Below are 16,023 nucleotides of genomic sequence, written 5' to 3' on the forward strand. Positions count from 1 at the left end.
AAATACATTATAGCTATGATGATTTCTACATTAAATATTAATAATTAGCTATAGCAGTTTCTGGATGAGCACACATATATATTTGAGCCTGACTACAAGCATCTACTAAGCAAATACAGCTCATTTCATGGTTAAAATCAAATAAGCAATGAATGAAACTGAAATATGAACTTTTTAATTTAAGGACTTTGAGGTGAACTAAGATGTTTTTGTGTTTTTTTGGCAGTATGCCTGCATCATTTAAAAACAATTGAAAACATGCTGCAGACTCTTTTAAAGGCAGGTTAATTTTTTATTTTCAGAAATAAGCAAACCCTTAAGCCATGTGAAATGGAGACAAAACTAATTTAGAGCATTGCTGTGATTTATTGTTTAACAGTCTCTTAAACAGTTTCTAAAAACACTATCATAATAATTAGGTGATTAGCATCTTTACTTATTTTTTTTTTATCTGTAATTTAATCCAAGGATATTGATTTCAGACTATTTGTCTAATGGAACTTGGTAATCTTAAACATAGCAATTATTATAATTTTAATTAGACTATTTGTGTGATTTGAGTCAAAGAAATGCAGTTGGAGATCTTGATAAGTTGATGAGTGTTAAGTAGCTTTGGAGGAACTTGTTAAGGCTTTAATTTAGCAATTACCCCCTGCCTTGTCGCCATGCTCTTAGATTAACAGTTTTTGTTGTTGTGTTTTTTTCTCTTTAAATAGCCCTGCTCATAGCTATTAAGTACAGTGTTGCTTGGTTTGTTAACTTTACTACTTCTGTCATTGACAGGGCAGACATTTTCGCTAAGGCAACTCGGGATTTGTGAGCCACCGGCTCGCAGAGGCTTAGCTCTCTGCCCCGAGACTGGCCTCTCCCACCCACTCAGCAGCTATTCCAGAGGACCCGTCGCTACTGAAAACCATGAACCTGTATCACCAGAACGTACCATTACTCTTTGGGGGACAGGGGCAAAATCGGGGCAGAATTCATGCCTTTCCAGCCGCTCTAACTCGGCGCTCACACTCACTGACACCGAAATGGACAATAAATCGGACAATGAGATGGGTGAGTGAGGCACACGTTTCATTATTTCACCTTAAAATGCTTATTTGTTTGTAGCCTTTACCCTCATTGCTTTTCAAAGGGGGAGAAATCACTCTGTATAAGGAGCAGCAGTAGGTTGGATTACGGTGGGTGCTGGAGAGAAGGCTCTGATTGGTGGAACAACGTGAAAACGCGATTGGTGGGGCTGGTATCTTGAGAGGCATTTGCAGCTGTCTTTGTTTGGATCAAAGGCGTGATTCCTTGCCGCATGCGGAAAGGAATCGGGCCTTCAGATTGAGTAGTTGCTAGTCACCTGGTCCTGCTCCACAGGAAGCAAAGGAGTTTGATAAAGTTTCCCCATGGGCTAGCGTTAAATCAAAGATAGCTTTGTGTGCCTCAGTCTGAGATTTTGCTTAGAAATTCTGCAGTGGTTGACTGGGCATGCATAATGGCTGATTAAATGGGCACAATGGTTTGAAGTGCAAATTTGATCATGCTGGAAACCTGAGATGGAGGATTGAGGTTCTGTGTTTGAAGAGGGCAAATCTTTGTTGCGTCAAATGGAGGCAATACATGTAAGATGGCTATATTGTTAAACTCGTTTATGTCGTTCAGCTCTTTTCACATTTTACTGTTGTTATGCTCGTTTTTTATTATTGCTCACTGAAAGGTTAGTTTGCACATTTTGATCAAATCTGTTGCAAAATGACATCCGGTGCTTTTTTTCACCAGTTTTTCTTCTTCCGTCATCCATCATTTTTCTTTTATTGAAATGCATCGTGTCTCTTCTGTCTACGCTCAAAGTCAGCCTGTCATTAACTTTATCATCTCAGCAGCATATGTTTTGGTGTAGAGCTTCAAAAATGTCCCTTCTGAAGTTGATGACTGAAAGTGCTCGTGACATTGCGCGTCATTCATCACCATTAAAGCGTGAGCCATCGCCCATTATAACACGTGCAATGTAAAGCTCTAATTATTTTAAGAAACCAGTGGTCTCAAAGAGTGGCAGGCAGTTTAAATAATTAGAGTTGATTACACTTTACTGGCAAGAACATTAAAGAGAGGGTAGAAAGGAAAATGTCTTGTGTTCATGTGCTATCAATTTTTATCTGAAAACATTGGCTACAGTCTGACATTTGAGACAAGTCATTTTCTTAATGGCAGTATTCATCATAGGAAGCTCGTCTCCGGGGGAGGGGGCTGAGTAAGTATTTTACCTTTTCAAAATACCATCAGAATTCAAGTCCGTGTGTTTGTTCCTGAATCTGGCCTCTACCTTGGCCCAATGCGCCGCATTCATTTATGAGTCACTAAAAGCTCAGCTCTAACCACAGAGGTGCCTGTAAACATGGCCTTCACCTCCTTAGTGCTCGATTCCAGTCATATTTGATGGTGAATACGCCAAGAGTGAAACCATATCAACAGTCATTTCTTCAATATGCTCTGTCTAGCTTTGATTGCACCTGGCCTCCCGCATTTTAACTGCGAACACACACACACACACGCACACTTATACAAACGCCGCGGTACGCCCCTTTGGCATACCTCCTCTGGAGTTTCTTTTGGAAACTCCTCAAGAAGCTGCTGCTGATTGGCTCTAGCACAACACCCCACTGAGACTTAAACTCACTATTGTATCAATTAGTTTCGCAGGGAAAACAAACACTTTATCTCTTTATCTGCTTTGCCATACATTTTTTCAAAAAATGTTACAAAACTCAAAATCACCTAAGAACATAATTTAATGGTATTATTGAAAAATCTACCCCCTGTTTGTTCAAATAAGCTACACACACACACACACACACACACACTATCATTATCTAGGGTTTGAACCAGAGCAAAGGAAAACCTGGCCAGTGTTCCATCTCTGTAGATCTTGGTCTTTTTTCCGTCAGGAGCATTGCACTTTTGACTTTCACTATTTAATGAAGCAGCTAAGAGAAATGACCCATCCAAAGGTTTCCATCAACTGAATATGCATGCTGAAGCTCCGACAAGGGGCCGTTCAGCCCCACTTATTCATAAATGAACTCAATATTTCATTCTAATTCGCTCCGTTCTATAGAGTGTTCGACACAGACAAGTACCGAGCCCTCAGCACATTCACAGAGAGCGGCATCTGCAAATGTTAACCTCTGCGAGAAAGAGCTCCACCTTTCAAAGATGGACCCAAAAGTGGTCGTAAGTGGACAGTGCACAGCTTTCGATGGTCGACTGGAGACCGCGGACTGAATAAGAGCAGTTGTTTTGTGAAGTGATGCATTTGCATTTTTTGCAAATAAAAATGACCTTTGCTGAACTTTATTTTTCAAAAGAGAGGACTGAGACTGTGAGTCATCTGAGTTCAAGTCTGTTGGCATTATGCTCATGATTATCCATTTTTATAATCATCTCCTTTTAATAATATCAACGCACGGCTTTTATTACATTTTCTTGGCTAATTCTTTCATGTCAAGCCCCTAATTGTATTATAACTGTTCATTGGTGGCATTTTATTGAAAAGAAAGCGGGGGAAAGAGGGGAAAACTGTTAAATAGCTTGCATTGATTTTACACTTAAGATAATCCAGAGCAACTGATAGAATCCCTGGAAAACAAAACTGATTGATTAAAGTGTTTGTCTTATTGGTCTTGTAGCTGTATGAATAGCCACGTGATAATGAGCCATCCTTACGTTTCCTAATGGATTGCACCAATGGATGCGCCATATCATGCTTTTTACACATAACATGGCATTGGGAAAAAAAATGTAATTAAAATAAAAGCAACAATAATCAATAACACTTTGGCTTTTTAAATATTTGCAAGCCTACAGCGATACTCTCTAAATATGTGTTCTCTCTCTCATCATGCAGAAATGATTTGCTATCATCTCCTATATATGACAGTGATAAGTTTGCTATGGGTAAATACACATCATATATTTGCACACGCATATAAACACGCAGACACACACTTACTTAGTTGCTCACTTGCTGTCTCATGTAACATTAGTGCTGTGACATCTACCAGCCATGAAGAGTTGGGAATCCATGTCTGTGGGGAGTGCACCGGCGCTCCGAGTGGCAAATGGATATTAAAAGAAGTGTTTGAAAGAATTCTGATTTTATTTATTTATCTATTTAGTTTTAGTTTCTACAACTAGGAGATTACAGTCAAATTTTCTACAGCAACAATGCAGCATGGAAATAAAAAATAATCTCTCTTGAATAATGTCAAATGCATTCAGAGACAATTATTGGAATAAAGTGAGAAGAGTTGAGTTAAATTTTTATATAATTTTAACTCAGATTAATAGTCAGGTATAATGACGCTGTATTTTCTAAGCTTCTTTTTCAAACACTAAATGCACATGAAAAAAATATCAGAAAGATTGTTTTATTTGGTGTCGTCTTTATATCCTAAGAAGCCACCTTTCCTGGAATGTATTCATATACAGGATATAGAAACTCAGTTTGCATAGCTCAGAATGTGGGTCACTTCATATCCTTGGGTTTTTCAATCCCACTCAAGCACTTTTCACTGAAGTGGGAGGAATTTGTTTAAATATCTTTAAGAAATTAAAATAGATATTTGGACTAACTATGCATTTTTTTCTGTTAATGTCAGGTTTTCTTTACAGAATTTAAAAAAAAATTAATGTAATTTAATAAGCCATTAAGCTTTGAGATTAATTAAATTTAACACCTAAAAAATGAACAAGCAGCCATTTTTGCTCCACTGCTTTCCTGCCAATATATGCCAACATATATTATTAAAAAATATACAGAAAATATTCTCATTTCAATAAATGAACAAATTTGTAAACAAAGCTGAAGTTTTCTTCAGAGCTGACTAGACACTGTTCTTATTGGGGCACTTGCTACAACTTTACGGTAATGCATTTTTTATGTTTAATATGAAATTGCTATAGTAAAGTTTAACTGCTGCTGTGATGTAAATAGTTAAATTTATTTAGGACCATTACATCAATATATAGCTACTGAGTAAAAAATGAAAACAACCATGGAGAGTGTGTTTTTTTTCCACCTTAATGTTGAAGTGCAGGCTTCAAAATCAATATTGTACCCCTCATAAAACATGAATGACTGCCTGAAACAGAAACGGCATGGCCCAGTTGAGTTGTATTCCTAATAGGGTGTGAAAAAGCTCGCACTTACTTGTTAGGTACTGCAGCTACAGAACTGCAGTACCTCGTGACAGCTCTCCTGGCTGTATAAACTATTACACATAGGGTTTATTGTTAAGTAGAAGGGGCTTAATGCCTGCTGACCCCTGCTTAGGAAAAAGCAGCTTCCACTGTGATGCCTTTCACTGCTGGTTAAAGGAGCATCTTTTGCTCCGACCTCAACCTTCTGTCCAGAGTAGTTTTCATGGAAAAGTGTTTTGCTTTGATGCTTTCATGGAGGATGGACACTGTGAATGTTCCATTCCCCTGTATGTCTTTTCAGACATCTCTTATCAAGGACTGTTTACTAGCGGATGTAGCAGAAAAGAATTTCAATTTGTCCAAGTCACAGGTCCACATTGCAGTCATACACATTTTACAGTTGAATGTAGCTCACAAATTTATTGTGTGAACAGTGCCAGCAAAAGGTTAATTAAATCAGTAGAGGAGTCACTACAAAGTGTGCTGTAGCACAGCAAGCACCAAAGGCTTTTTGGGTGGGAGTATGAAAGCGTATCAGACATCCTCTAACATGCTTCCCTGTGTGCATGTATTCATGTTCTCTCGCTCTGCGCCTCTTCCTCTCCTGTCTCGTGCACGCGCGTGCACGCACGCACACTCGAATATCTCACTTTGTTTCTCGCACTTTATCTCTAAGATTAGAAAAACCAAGCAAGAGTGCAGACATTCGCACACGCGCGCACACAAACCTGCATGCACGCAGGGCGTCACGCTGACGAAGGTGACACGCCATCTGTCAAACTCCTGTCTCAGATATGCGCCTTGTATTGTGACAGCAGAATCAGCCTATTGATCGTAGCATGAAGAAAACCTCCCTCACCACTTTCATAATTCAGTGTGGCACAAGCCGAATACAAAAAGAATAAATAACATCAGAGTTTGTTTTGTTTTTTTTCTCTCATTTTTTTGGGGGGGGCGAGTGGTGGGGAGTGGGCGGGTCAAAAGGCCCGGCCATCTGTGATAGTTTTGAAAAACACTCCAAAGCTGGCAGAGAAAACAGTGTCATCACTTGTTAATGGGGCTAGGAAGGTGTCTGAGCTTCATCTCGTGCCTCGTCAAAGGAGGAGACGTGCTTTGATTGCCATCATTTATTGTCATCACTTCCGTGCTCGCCGGCACTGTCACTAGTTAAGTGCTCACATTGTTAGTGCTCGGGGTGACAGGGGAAGTGGGATTCGGTGATGACACGCCAAGGTGTCATAGCAGGGGTTGTGCTCATCAGTCATGTGAAAAGATTCTAGATTCTATTTTTGAGAAGATTGGAAAGTCTAGGAGAGGTCGCCGCTGCGGCACAGAGGTCACCGCCATTTGAACCTTTGTCCGAGCGAACGACAAACCGACTGCAAATAATTTCTATTTAGTCTTCAACACCACGGCTCAATCTCTAAGTCCTAATCACTAAACCCTCAAAGACTTCATTTACGTCACAGTTTTATGACTTAAAGCCTCTCCGCCAACATGTTTGACGGTTGCTGCTGTAAGATGGTTGCTCCTTGATTGTGACATTACAGTGTTTATACATTTAAAAAAAACATAAAATCCATAAACCTTTTGCTATATCTATTGCCTGCAATCGTGCATTAAATAACCACAACGAGAAGTCACCAGCTGCTGTCACAGATAAACCTCCCGGCACATTTCAACCTATCACGGATATTACAATACCTAAGCGTCCGTGATAGGTAAACATCGCTGATATCTCAGTGGGGTTCAAATATAGACTTTCAAAAAGGGCACATAATGCTGTCACACAGCAAGCACAAGAGCCTTTATGCATGTGAAGATTTGGCAGTGGAACATCCACAAGCTCTCCTTCACGTAGTGGAAGCGTCTGTGAGTCCGTCCACGAGTGTGGAGACTGGAATCGGTCCCATGCCTCAACACCACGACACGCCGCGTGTGAGACTGTCCTTTTGTCGTGTCAGTGTAGTTCTGCGTGAAGACACTTTCTGGTGAACACATTAATACAACAGCAACACATGGTGGAAAAAAAAACTTGTATTCACACCCCAACATCCCCCCACAGAGAAGATGATCTGATTAGACTTTGGAGTGCCTTGTTGTATAAATTTGCATATTAATAAGGAAAAGCAGATTTTCTTGAAACCACTCTCTCCCTTTAATACTTCAAAGATATTTCCCACCAACATCATCTATACGAAGACGAATGTATTATTTATCTCACTTGAAAATAACCTTTCCTAAAAATGTGAACAATGGTTTGGCAAAAGGGATTTTTTTTATTTTCTTTAGTTACTTTGGTTACCGTGTGATGTCAACGTTACAAAATGTACTTTAAGTCTCTCTTCAAAGTCCAGAATTACGATTTAATAGTTAATTTATGTAACAAAATCAAAAAAGTGTGATTTTTTTCAAATATTTTATCCAAATAACAGTCAGATATAGATTTTTTTTTTTTTTTTCACAGACACAGGAAGCTGGACGTAACTATGCCAACTCCGACTGTGGAATTTTTTTGGGAGAAATTGAACACTTTACTTTTATTCTCATTGTTGATGTCAGAGTTAGCTACTATTTTACCACTAAGACATTCTAGATTTCGAGTGGAGCTCTTATCTGCAAAATTGTTAGACAGACAGTATTTGGCTTGATCTTTGATCGCACTATAGCATTACACGGGCTGTGAAGATGTGTTTGCAACTTAAAAACCTATTTACTTGGTCCAACATCTATTTTCTGTCACAGTCTCCAAATAACAGCACTTGCTTCTTTGACCTCCGTCTCCTCAATTTAGCCGAGCATCACAGACGACACTGTTTTAACCCATGCTTGCCTCCATCTAATTACTTGCATGTGTTAGACTACAGGACATATTATTAAGATTAGGAATTACTCCGCAGTTGTCAATTACAAGGACCACTATTTACTGTCCTCGAGAGAAAACGGCTCATTTCATTTCATCACACAACATAATTGAGTGATTGCATTACAGTGTAATACGGAAATAGCCAGGAAACCAATTTAGACTCTGTGAATATCGCTGTAAGAAACTGGGATTAGTGCGTTGATCCATTTGTCTTGTTTTGTAGCTTCATGTATGTCCGGTATGTCTCCTGCAATTGGAGACCATCAATGTGTTTTTTGGGTGAATCCATCGATCTACCTTTGCTCTCCTAAGACGTGAAGAAAATAGACCTATAGGCAAACACTTGCTACTGATTGTTTGTAAAGTATGTAATCAAGAAGAATGTTATTTTCCAATTTGTTGCTGGCAAATTAAAGCCGCCGCAATGTAAAGACGTACAAAAGAAAGAAAAATAACTTCAAAAGCAAACCTTGAGGACAGTCAGGTCTCTGGGTTTATTTTTTTTTCTTCATATGGGCTAAAATGGATTTTCTTCCTTCTCCTGGATCAACACAGGGTGTTCAAAAGTTGTCCCTTGGCTAGATCAACCTGCCAATTTATTTGGTCTCATGTCTTCCTTATTTTATGATCTCCTTTTTCTCCCCTATCTTGGGACACAGGAATATTTGTTATATTTATTGTCATGGTGCAGTGGTTTTATGTCCTTTATCATCCAATACTGAGGCGCACAATCAAAAAGTTGAAAGTCTTATTATTCTCCTGTTGTAGTTGTTTTACTGGAATATAAAAATGCCTCTGCTTTGCAGGTGTCACACTAAATATATATATATATATATATATATATATATATATATATATATATATTTCTAATTGCTTATAACATATCCTCCAAGCACATAACCTGCTGGTATGGAGCATTTCTTTAGGCTAAAGGCTGCAGTGGTGTTAATAATCTCAGGAGTGTAGCGAAATTAAAAGGGAAACCACACTTATCTAGTCCAATTAAGTGACCAAGTAACAAAAAAATGTGCAGAAATGTTTTGTGCTAATTGCGTTGGGCTGCACTAATTTTATTTTTGACACATGCAATTAAAAGCACATTTTTACTCCAAATGATACCGCTGGATCTTTTCATTGGTTGTGGAAATGCGTTTGAGTCTATTATACACATGAATAAATGTTTCATTAAAAGACTTTGACTTCAGTCAGGATTTCAGGGAGTTTTCATCATGTGAGTGTTTCATCTAGCTCAAACAATGCCGCAAATCAAAGGGTTTCAATCTCAATTTACCTTTACTATATCAAACAGTCTGTAATATTTGCCCGAGTTAATAATCTAATTTTTTTTTGATGGAAACTTGTACACAGACCATAGCCTGCTGTGTGCTGTTTCTTGTGCACAGAAGATATATTTCAATATATAAATATAGAGGGTTTCCAGGCAGGGGGCGAATGTTACAAACCTTATTCTTTGTGGTCTTTTGTGTAACAAAAGACCACAAAGAATAAGGTTTTGTGGTCATAAGGTTTTGTGGTCATTATTCTTATGACCACAAAACCTTATTCTTATGGTTTTGTGGTCATAAGAATAAGGTTTTGTGGTCAGTTTTAGTAACTTTTGTGTTACTAAAACTGCTTTGCACACTGTCCTCTTGTGGTCCAACCACATTTTTTAAAAAAGAAATGAGCTGATAAAAATGTTGATATGCTTGTCTGAGTTGCCTTAAATTATTGCTGTGCGCTCACAAATATTTTATGCCCTGGGTTTTGCCACTTAGGCTATATACTAGCCCTGTGCAGAAACACCTGTAGTAGTACTCGGTGCTGAGAAGAAGAAAAAATAAATAAAACCGAGACAAAACTTTTTATTATTATTATTATTATTATTATAGAGCTTTTTAGCACTGAAAGTATTTATTACCTTCAGTCATTATTATACGCGTCCTTAATTTTTATGGGGCCCAATTTGCAAAAATATGCCTATGAATTGTGTTTTTTCCTTATTATTTATTTACAGTTAAATGTACAAATCTTGTAAAATGATTGCAGAAAAAATACCAGTAGCGGTATAAAATGTTCACATTTTACAATCTGAATCTAAAACCTTTTCTTGACGGTTTGCTCACATGAGTTACTGTATAACATTTCCCCAAGTGCAGCAGTGTATTGATTAGGTTTTTTATGCTGTCTTAAAGACATTAAAGACAGTGTGTACATCTGTGGTGCAGATAAAATGACAATTAAAAGTGGCATTAAAAAGGGCTATAAAATCTGGTCTAGACCCCTTATTGCTGACAAGGGACATTTGTGGCTAAAGCATAATGAGACGCGTTTGATGGTTATATTTTTTTATTTAATCTTGATGATTTATATAAGCGGATATGCAGCACATACGGAATTAGAAACACAAGTGCAGAATATATAGAAAGTAAAGCGCTAATGAAATGTCCTGATGGCTAATCTGGGAGATGAGGGCAGAAGGCAGGGTCACCTATCTCTCCATGTTCACAGCTCTCTCTCCACACATCATTCCCTTTTCTGTCACTTGTTACGAGAACTGAGCCATTAGAGAATCGGCCTAAAATAATCTCAGTCGTTGATATTTGCATAAAACGTTGGCAGTTATGCTTACTGGAGTAACAGCATCAATCACCTTGTAAGCTGTTCAGGTGGTAGGATTTTTAATATATAAGCCTGATGTCACTTCCCTAACATTTCCAAGTGTGTTATCCCTGCCCAAAATAGTTCTGATGACAGCATTAACGAGACCGGCGTTCTCTCAGTAGTGCATTTTTTTCAGGGCGTGTTTGCTTTTTGCGGGGAAAAAGGACTCTCTGCTAAAGGACATTCTAATGGATATATAGAAGGACTTAAAGGGCTGATTGGAAAGAAGGTGATGGCACACTCAAACCGAGAGCAACGCACACATGCACGCTATAACACATTCACACACTTGCTTTCCTTAAGGTAGAAAGGTCAGCATCCAGAGGAGGAAATGGTGAGCCATTGTTATGATTGATCACACGGCAAGGTCCAAAGAGGACACAGTGTCACTTTCATTGTCAAACTCATTATACCACAGAGGAAGATTCCCCACCCCGGCTCTCAGAAATCCTTCCACTGCACGCAGAGATGAGGATAGGTATGTCGGCTCGGAGAGCTGAGTGAAATGTGCTGAACAGACAATAGTTTCACACCATACTATAGTGGGAAAAAGTATACTTTTGCAACTGGAAGAAAAGGAGAGAAAAAAATAGGAAATATTCAAATGAGTAGTGCGATAGTTCTCACTTGGAATATTAGCAATAGTAACAGTCAACTTACACTATAAACAATAAGGAGGACTGCCAAATCAATTAAAACATAACAAAATTGAAGTCGCGCAGCCAAAGGCAGCTTACAGAGGTTTGGAAGGATATTCTGGTCCTGATTAAAAATGAATGGTATCAGAATACATAAAGCTTTCTGGCCAAGCGCCCAGAGCAAAGCATCCTGAAACTGTGGTCACTTCAGAGGCAGGGAAAAGGCATTAGGTATCCGAGCTATGAAGGATACTCAAGTAACAGACTGTTCTCGGTTCAATTCATCTAATCACCAATGCAAACCTAAGCACTTTGCAGATATAGATTTGAGGCCAACGATTGATACTGTATACCATGTAAACTGATTCATGCTCAAAGAAAGAAAACATATTCTCATGTAAAAGGCTCTCTTCTTCATATCTTGCCTTGAACATCCAAGCCGGGCCTTTTATCTAGGTTAAACACAACCCAACACCAACAAACAGAACATGAAACAGAATCCTTAATTTAGCCGACGAAATCTCATTTCCCCTCAAAATGAACTTCACAATGTACCAATCCTGGCCCTGAACTAGGTGTGATTGATATTTGTATAATTAAATTAGTCGTGATTCAATATAAAGCTATCTTTTTTGTGTGTTGATCTTGTTTTACATTTGCCATTTGAATTTGAGAAGACATTATTGAATTAGGGCAGACTTTTAGGTGAAATGAAACTCCATCGTGGCATTATTTACATTATTTCAAGGACTTTTCGTTAGATATTGGAGTTGTTGTTGGTTTTGTTATCACCACAAAAGAGATACGGCGAGGTAGAAAGAGACTGATAATACAGAGAAATGATCAAATGCTAGTCTTTGATCTTAAGCACATAATCCAGGGTCATAAAAAGGCAATGAGCTGTTGAGTCCCAACTTCTAGACGCTCATTGTTTTGGATTGTTTTGCGTCTGTGCTATTGATCCTGCTGAAGGCTTCCAAAAGAGGTGAGGCCCGTCTCTGCCAAGAGTAGAGGTCACTCAGATAAATTGGCCAGGTTGGCTTTTAGCAGCTTCAGGGTCAAAGCCCATTCATCTTATTAGACCGATGTATCCTTTTAGAGGCCTCAGCAGAAGGATTAGACAATAGAACAGCACCAGGGCATTAGATGACAGACCATTTGGCAAATAGGTTAGAGCATTTTCCACCTATTGTCTTTTTCTATATTACCTGAAGGAGCTGTCTGGAGAGTTTTGCATGGCAGCTCTAAAGGAAAATCATTGCAGATAGGAACAGTCTGGGTGATTGTTTAAAGAGTGATTTTTACAAAGGAAATATGTCACAATATATTGCAACATGCTCAATCCTGATTGTTGCCAAAGCTGATATACCGCTGTGTATTCAGTCATTCAGGTCTCCTTTAACTTTTTTATTTATTTAACATGCTTACATTTAAGTAGATTAACCCATGCTAGGCTTTGTGTGTTTGTTTTTATACATTACTATAGTTTTCCTATTTTTTAAGCTACAGATGTGAGCCTTAGATATAACAAATACATAAAAAAATATAAAAATTCTGGAAACTAAATCCTAAATTAAATGAGTTAGTCACATAAAACAGTGCACATCAGTGAAAGCATAACATAAAGCCTACCATCACCTCCAATCAAAATTATGCAACCCTAATCTACACCCAAAGGCACTGATATTATCAGAAGTAACTTTATTAAATTAACAAATTTTGATCCATGTCAGAACATTTTGTCAGACGCTATCCCGCCACAGAGGCTACAACTGGATTTTCTTTTGCCACAAAATGTACAACCCACTAGTACATTTTCAACAAAAACTGAGTTTATATCCAGAGCAGGCTTGAAGGGTGGGTGACCTGGCCAAAAGAATGTCAAAATCTTTTTAGATGACATCACTGTGACTCATGGCTAAAACCTCACTTAAACACTATGTTCCAGAACATCCTGTTTTCACTGCAAGTCCATAATGACAAATGTCACCAGAATAATAGTTATGACATTTGATACTAAAATTCGATGTGATTGTTCTTTGATTTTTTTGTTTTGTTTTGGTTTTTTGTTAGTATCATAACCAGCATATGTACTGTGGCTACCAGTATTCTCCTCTATCCTTACATGCTGCAAAGAAGGATGCCCTAAAGCATACCAAATGGAAAGTACATAAAATGCTGACTAGTGCAGCTATTGTCTAAGTGTGTGTCACTTTATTGATAAGAATGACAGTAGGAGTCGGGTATGGGAGTACTTTGTGTTCGAGGTAGATGACCTCCCCTCACCCCCAGCCAGTTGCAGAAGATGGCCGCCCCTCCCTGAGCCTGGTTCTGAAAGGAAGTTTTTTCTTCCCACTGTCACCAAAGCGCTTGCTCACAAGAGGTCATCTGATTGTTGTTGTTTTCTCAGTTTTCCTGCGTTATTCTAGGGTCTTTACCTTACACTATAAAGCACCTTGAGGCAACTGTTATTGTGATTTGGAGCTATATATAAAGTACACTGAATTGAATTGATAAGTAATCTGCAAAGGCAATGTGCCAATGATGTCCTCGTGCTTTCAGACCAAGGGAGGAAATACTTTCAATTTAGCAAAAACCCTAAAAGATTGCTTTCGTGATCTGTTCAAAAATTTTAAGATGAGTGAATTTAACTTCATACTAACTGTGAAGTTAGTTAGTTATGTTATATATATACTATTATATATGCTGTTTATTAGGGGTGCAACGATACACAAAATTCACGGTTCGGTTCGGTTCGATACTTTGGTGTCACGGTTCGATATTTTTTCAATACAAAAAAATGTTCATGCTTTTTTAATTTGTCATTTATTAAAATAATAAATATATATTTGAACTCAAACGTACAGTTTTTAAATTTAATGTTGCTGAAACAACAAAGAGATAAAATAATAAATCTATCTGATGGAGAAATCACTCATCTTTGGAAAAGAGAGTTTATTACAGAGAAATGGCTCTTTCCAAAATAAAAGCTATACTATACGCTTCTTCTGGGCTATATTCTCAGCAGCATATTAAACATATCAGGTCCCCATAAGGAGAATCATGTGCTAACGGCTGTCTAAATGACTCGGGTAAAGTTTGTAGCATGCGTGCTTGTTGTTTTTGTCTGCTTCCACTTGTCTTTGCACTAGGATGATGTTGGTTAAATGTGCAGTCATATTCGTTGTGTTCCCACTAGTGCTGTCAGCGTTAATCTGAAATCACGTTAACGCCACAACATGGCAAATCTCCGTTAACGAGCTACCGCGGATCGCCCCTGTGCGTGGGGCTGGACGACGTCAACACGTTAAAGCTAACGCAGTAGTTCCCACCAATGTAATTGAGCATTGCGTGGCACATCCGACATCCTGTTTTACTTTTGTCCATGACGTGCTTACCTTCAGGGTCATACTTCACATGAAGACCAAAATAGTTCCAAAGGCCAGATCTGAATGAGGGTGGGGGAGGTTCAATTTGCCATGTTGCAACGAGCTTAGCTTCTGTCTTGCTAGCTTCCGCTGCGCTCAGTGGATCTGCACTCGACAGTGCAGCCTAGGCGGAGTAGTCGAACGCAGATCCACTGAGCTCTCAACACAGACAGCATCGTCAGAAGAAAAGTTGATCAAATAAATTAAAAATTTTGTATTGTTCGATACATATGCGTACCGAGCCGAAAGCACTGTATCGAACGGTTCAATATCGATACGAGTATCGTTGCACCCCTACTGTTTATGTATACTGACCCAAACACAATGCAACTAACACTATAGAAATCATCTAGAAATATTGTTTAAATAGAGCTGTTATGTATATCCATCCATCCATCCATTCTCTTCCACTTATCCAATTTAGGGTTACAGGGGGGTGGAGCCTATCCCAGATGTCTTAGCAGGGTACACCCTGTACATATCGCCAGTCTCTCGCAGGACTAAATCATTGAGACAGACAACCATTCGCACTCACATTCACACCTATGGACAATTTAGAATCACCAGTTAACCAAAACCCTGTAATTGTATGTCTTTGGTGGGAGGAGGTTGGAGAGAACCCATGCTAACACGGGGAGAACATGCAAACTCCACAGAGACGCTAGCCTGATGGTGGGATTGGACTCAGGACCTTCTAGGTCTGAGGACAGTGCTTTGACTGCATCTGTCAAGAGCGGCCCTAGCATGCAATGGCATGAGCCATTGTCTAAAACACTGAGCTTGGAGGTTCTCCATGGGCTGAGAGCCTCATTGGAAAAACAGTTGAATGACATCAGAACAAACATTTTGAAAAAATTTACCTAAACACTATATAGCACCTTTCAATGATATAATCGATACGATTTCTCTGAAAAAGCGATCGTATGCCAAATTGAGATCACCCGTGATCTAAAATTGTCACATCGCCCACACTTTTGGTAGACGGGCCAAATTGGCAAACTTGAACTTACTGTTTACAATTCATTTACATGATTTTTGTGTCCAGTTTGCAGTAATTGCCATTCGGAGCTGCCAACATGCAAAGTTGCCCAGTGCAGATTAAACAAGTCAAACTGATACTGCCACTTGTTTTTTATTAACTTTTTTTTCAACTCATAGAAAAAAGCACCTTGAAATATTGAAGAAACACTTCAACCGAAAAATGCTTAGTCAAGTGGAATAACATCCTAACATAGAT

At 38.7% G+C, this 16,023-nt stretch overlaps 1 protein-coding gene across 8 annotated transcripts in view; it reads left to right on the forward strand.

The window, feature by feature from the left end:
• The window catches only part of LOC146523986 (teneurin-3), a 192,381-nt gene that overhangs the window by 61,360 nt on the left and 114,998 nt on the right, over positions 1 to 16,023 (forward strand). For all 8 annotated transcript variants that reach the window (XM_085170575.1, XM_085170622.1, XM_085170597.1 and 5 more), the window contains exon 4: positions 784 to 1,059. In XM_085170575.1, coding sequence (XP_085026701.1) covers positions 784 to 1,059 — 276 coding nt within the window. The remainder of the gene's footprint in view (positions 1 to 783; positions 1,060 to 16,023) is intronic.

This window comes from Neolamprologus multifasciatus, chromosome 2 (assembly GCF_963576455.1).
Source record: "Neolamprologus multifasciatus chromosome 2, fNeoMul1.2, whole genome shotgun sequence".
Taxonomy (NCBI): Eukaryota; Metazoa; Chordata; class Actinopteri; order Cichliformes; family Cichlidae; genus Neolamprologus; species Neolamprologus multifasciatus.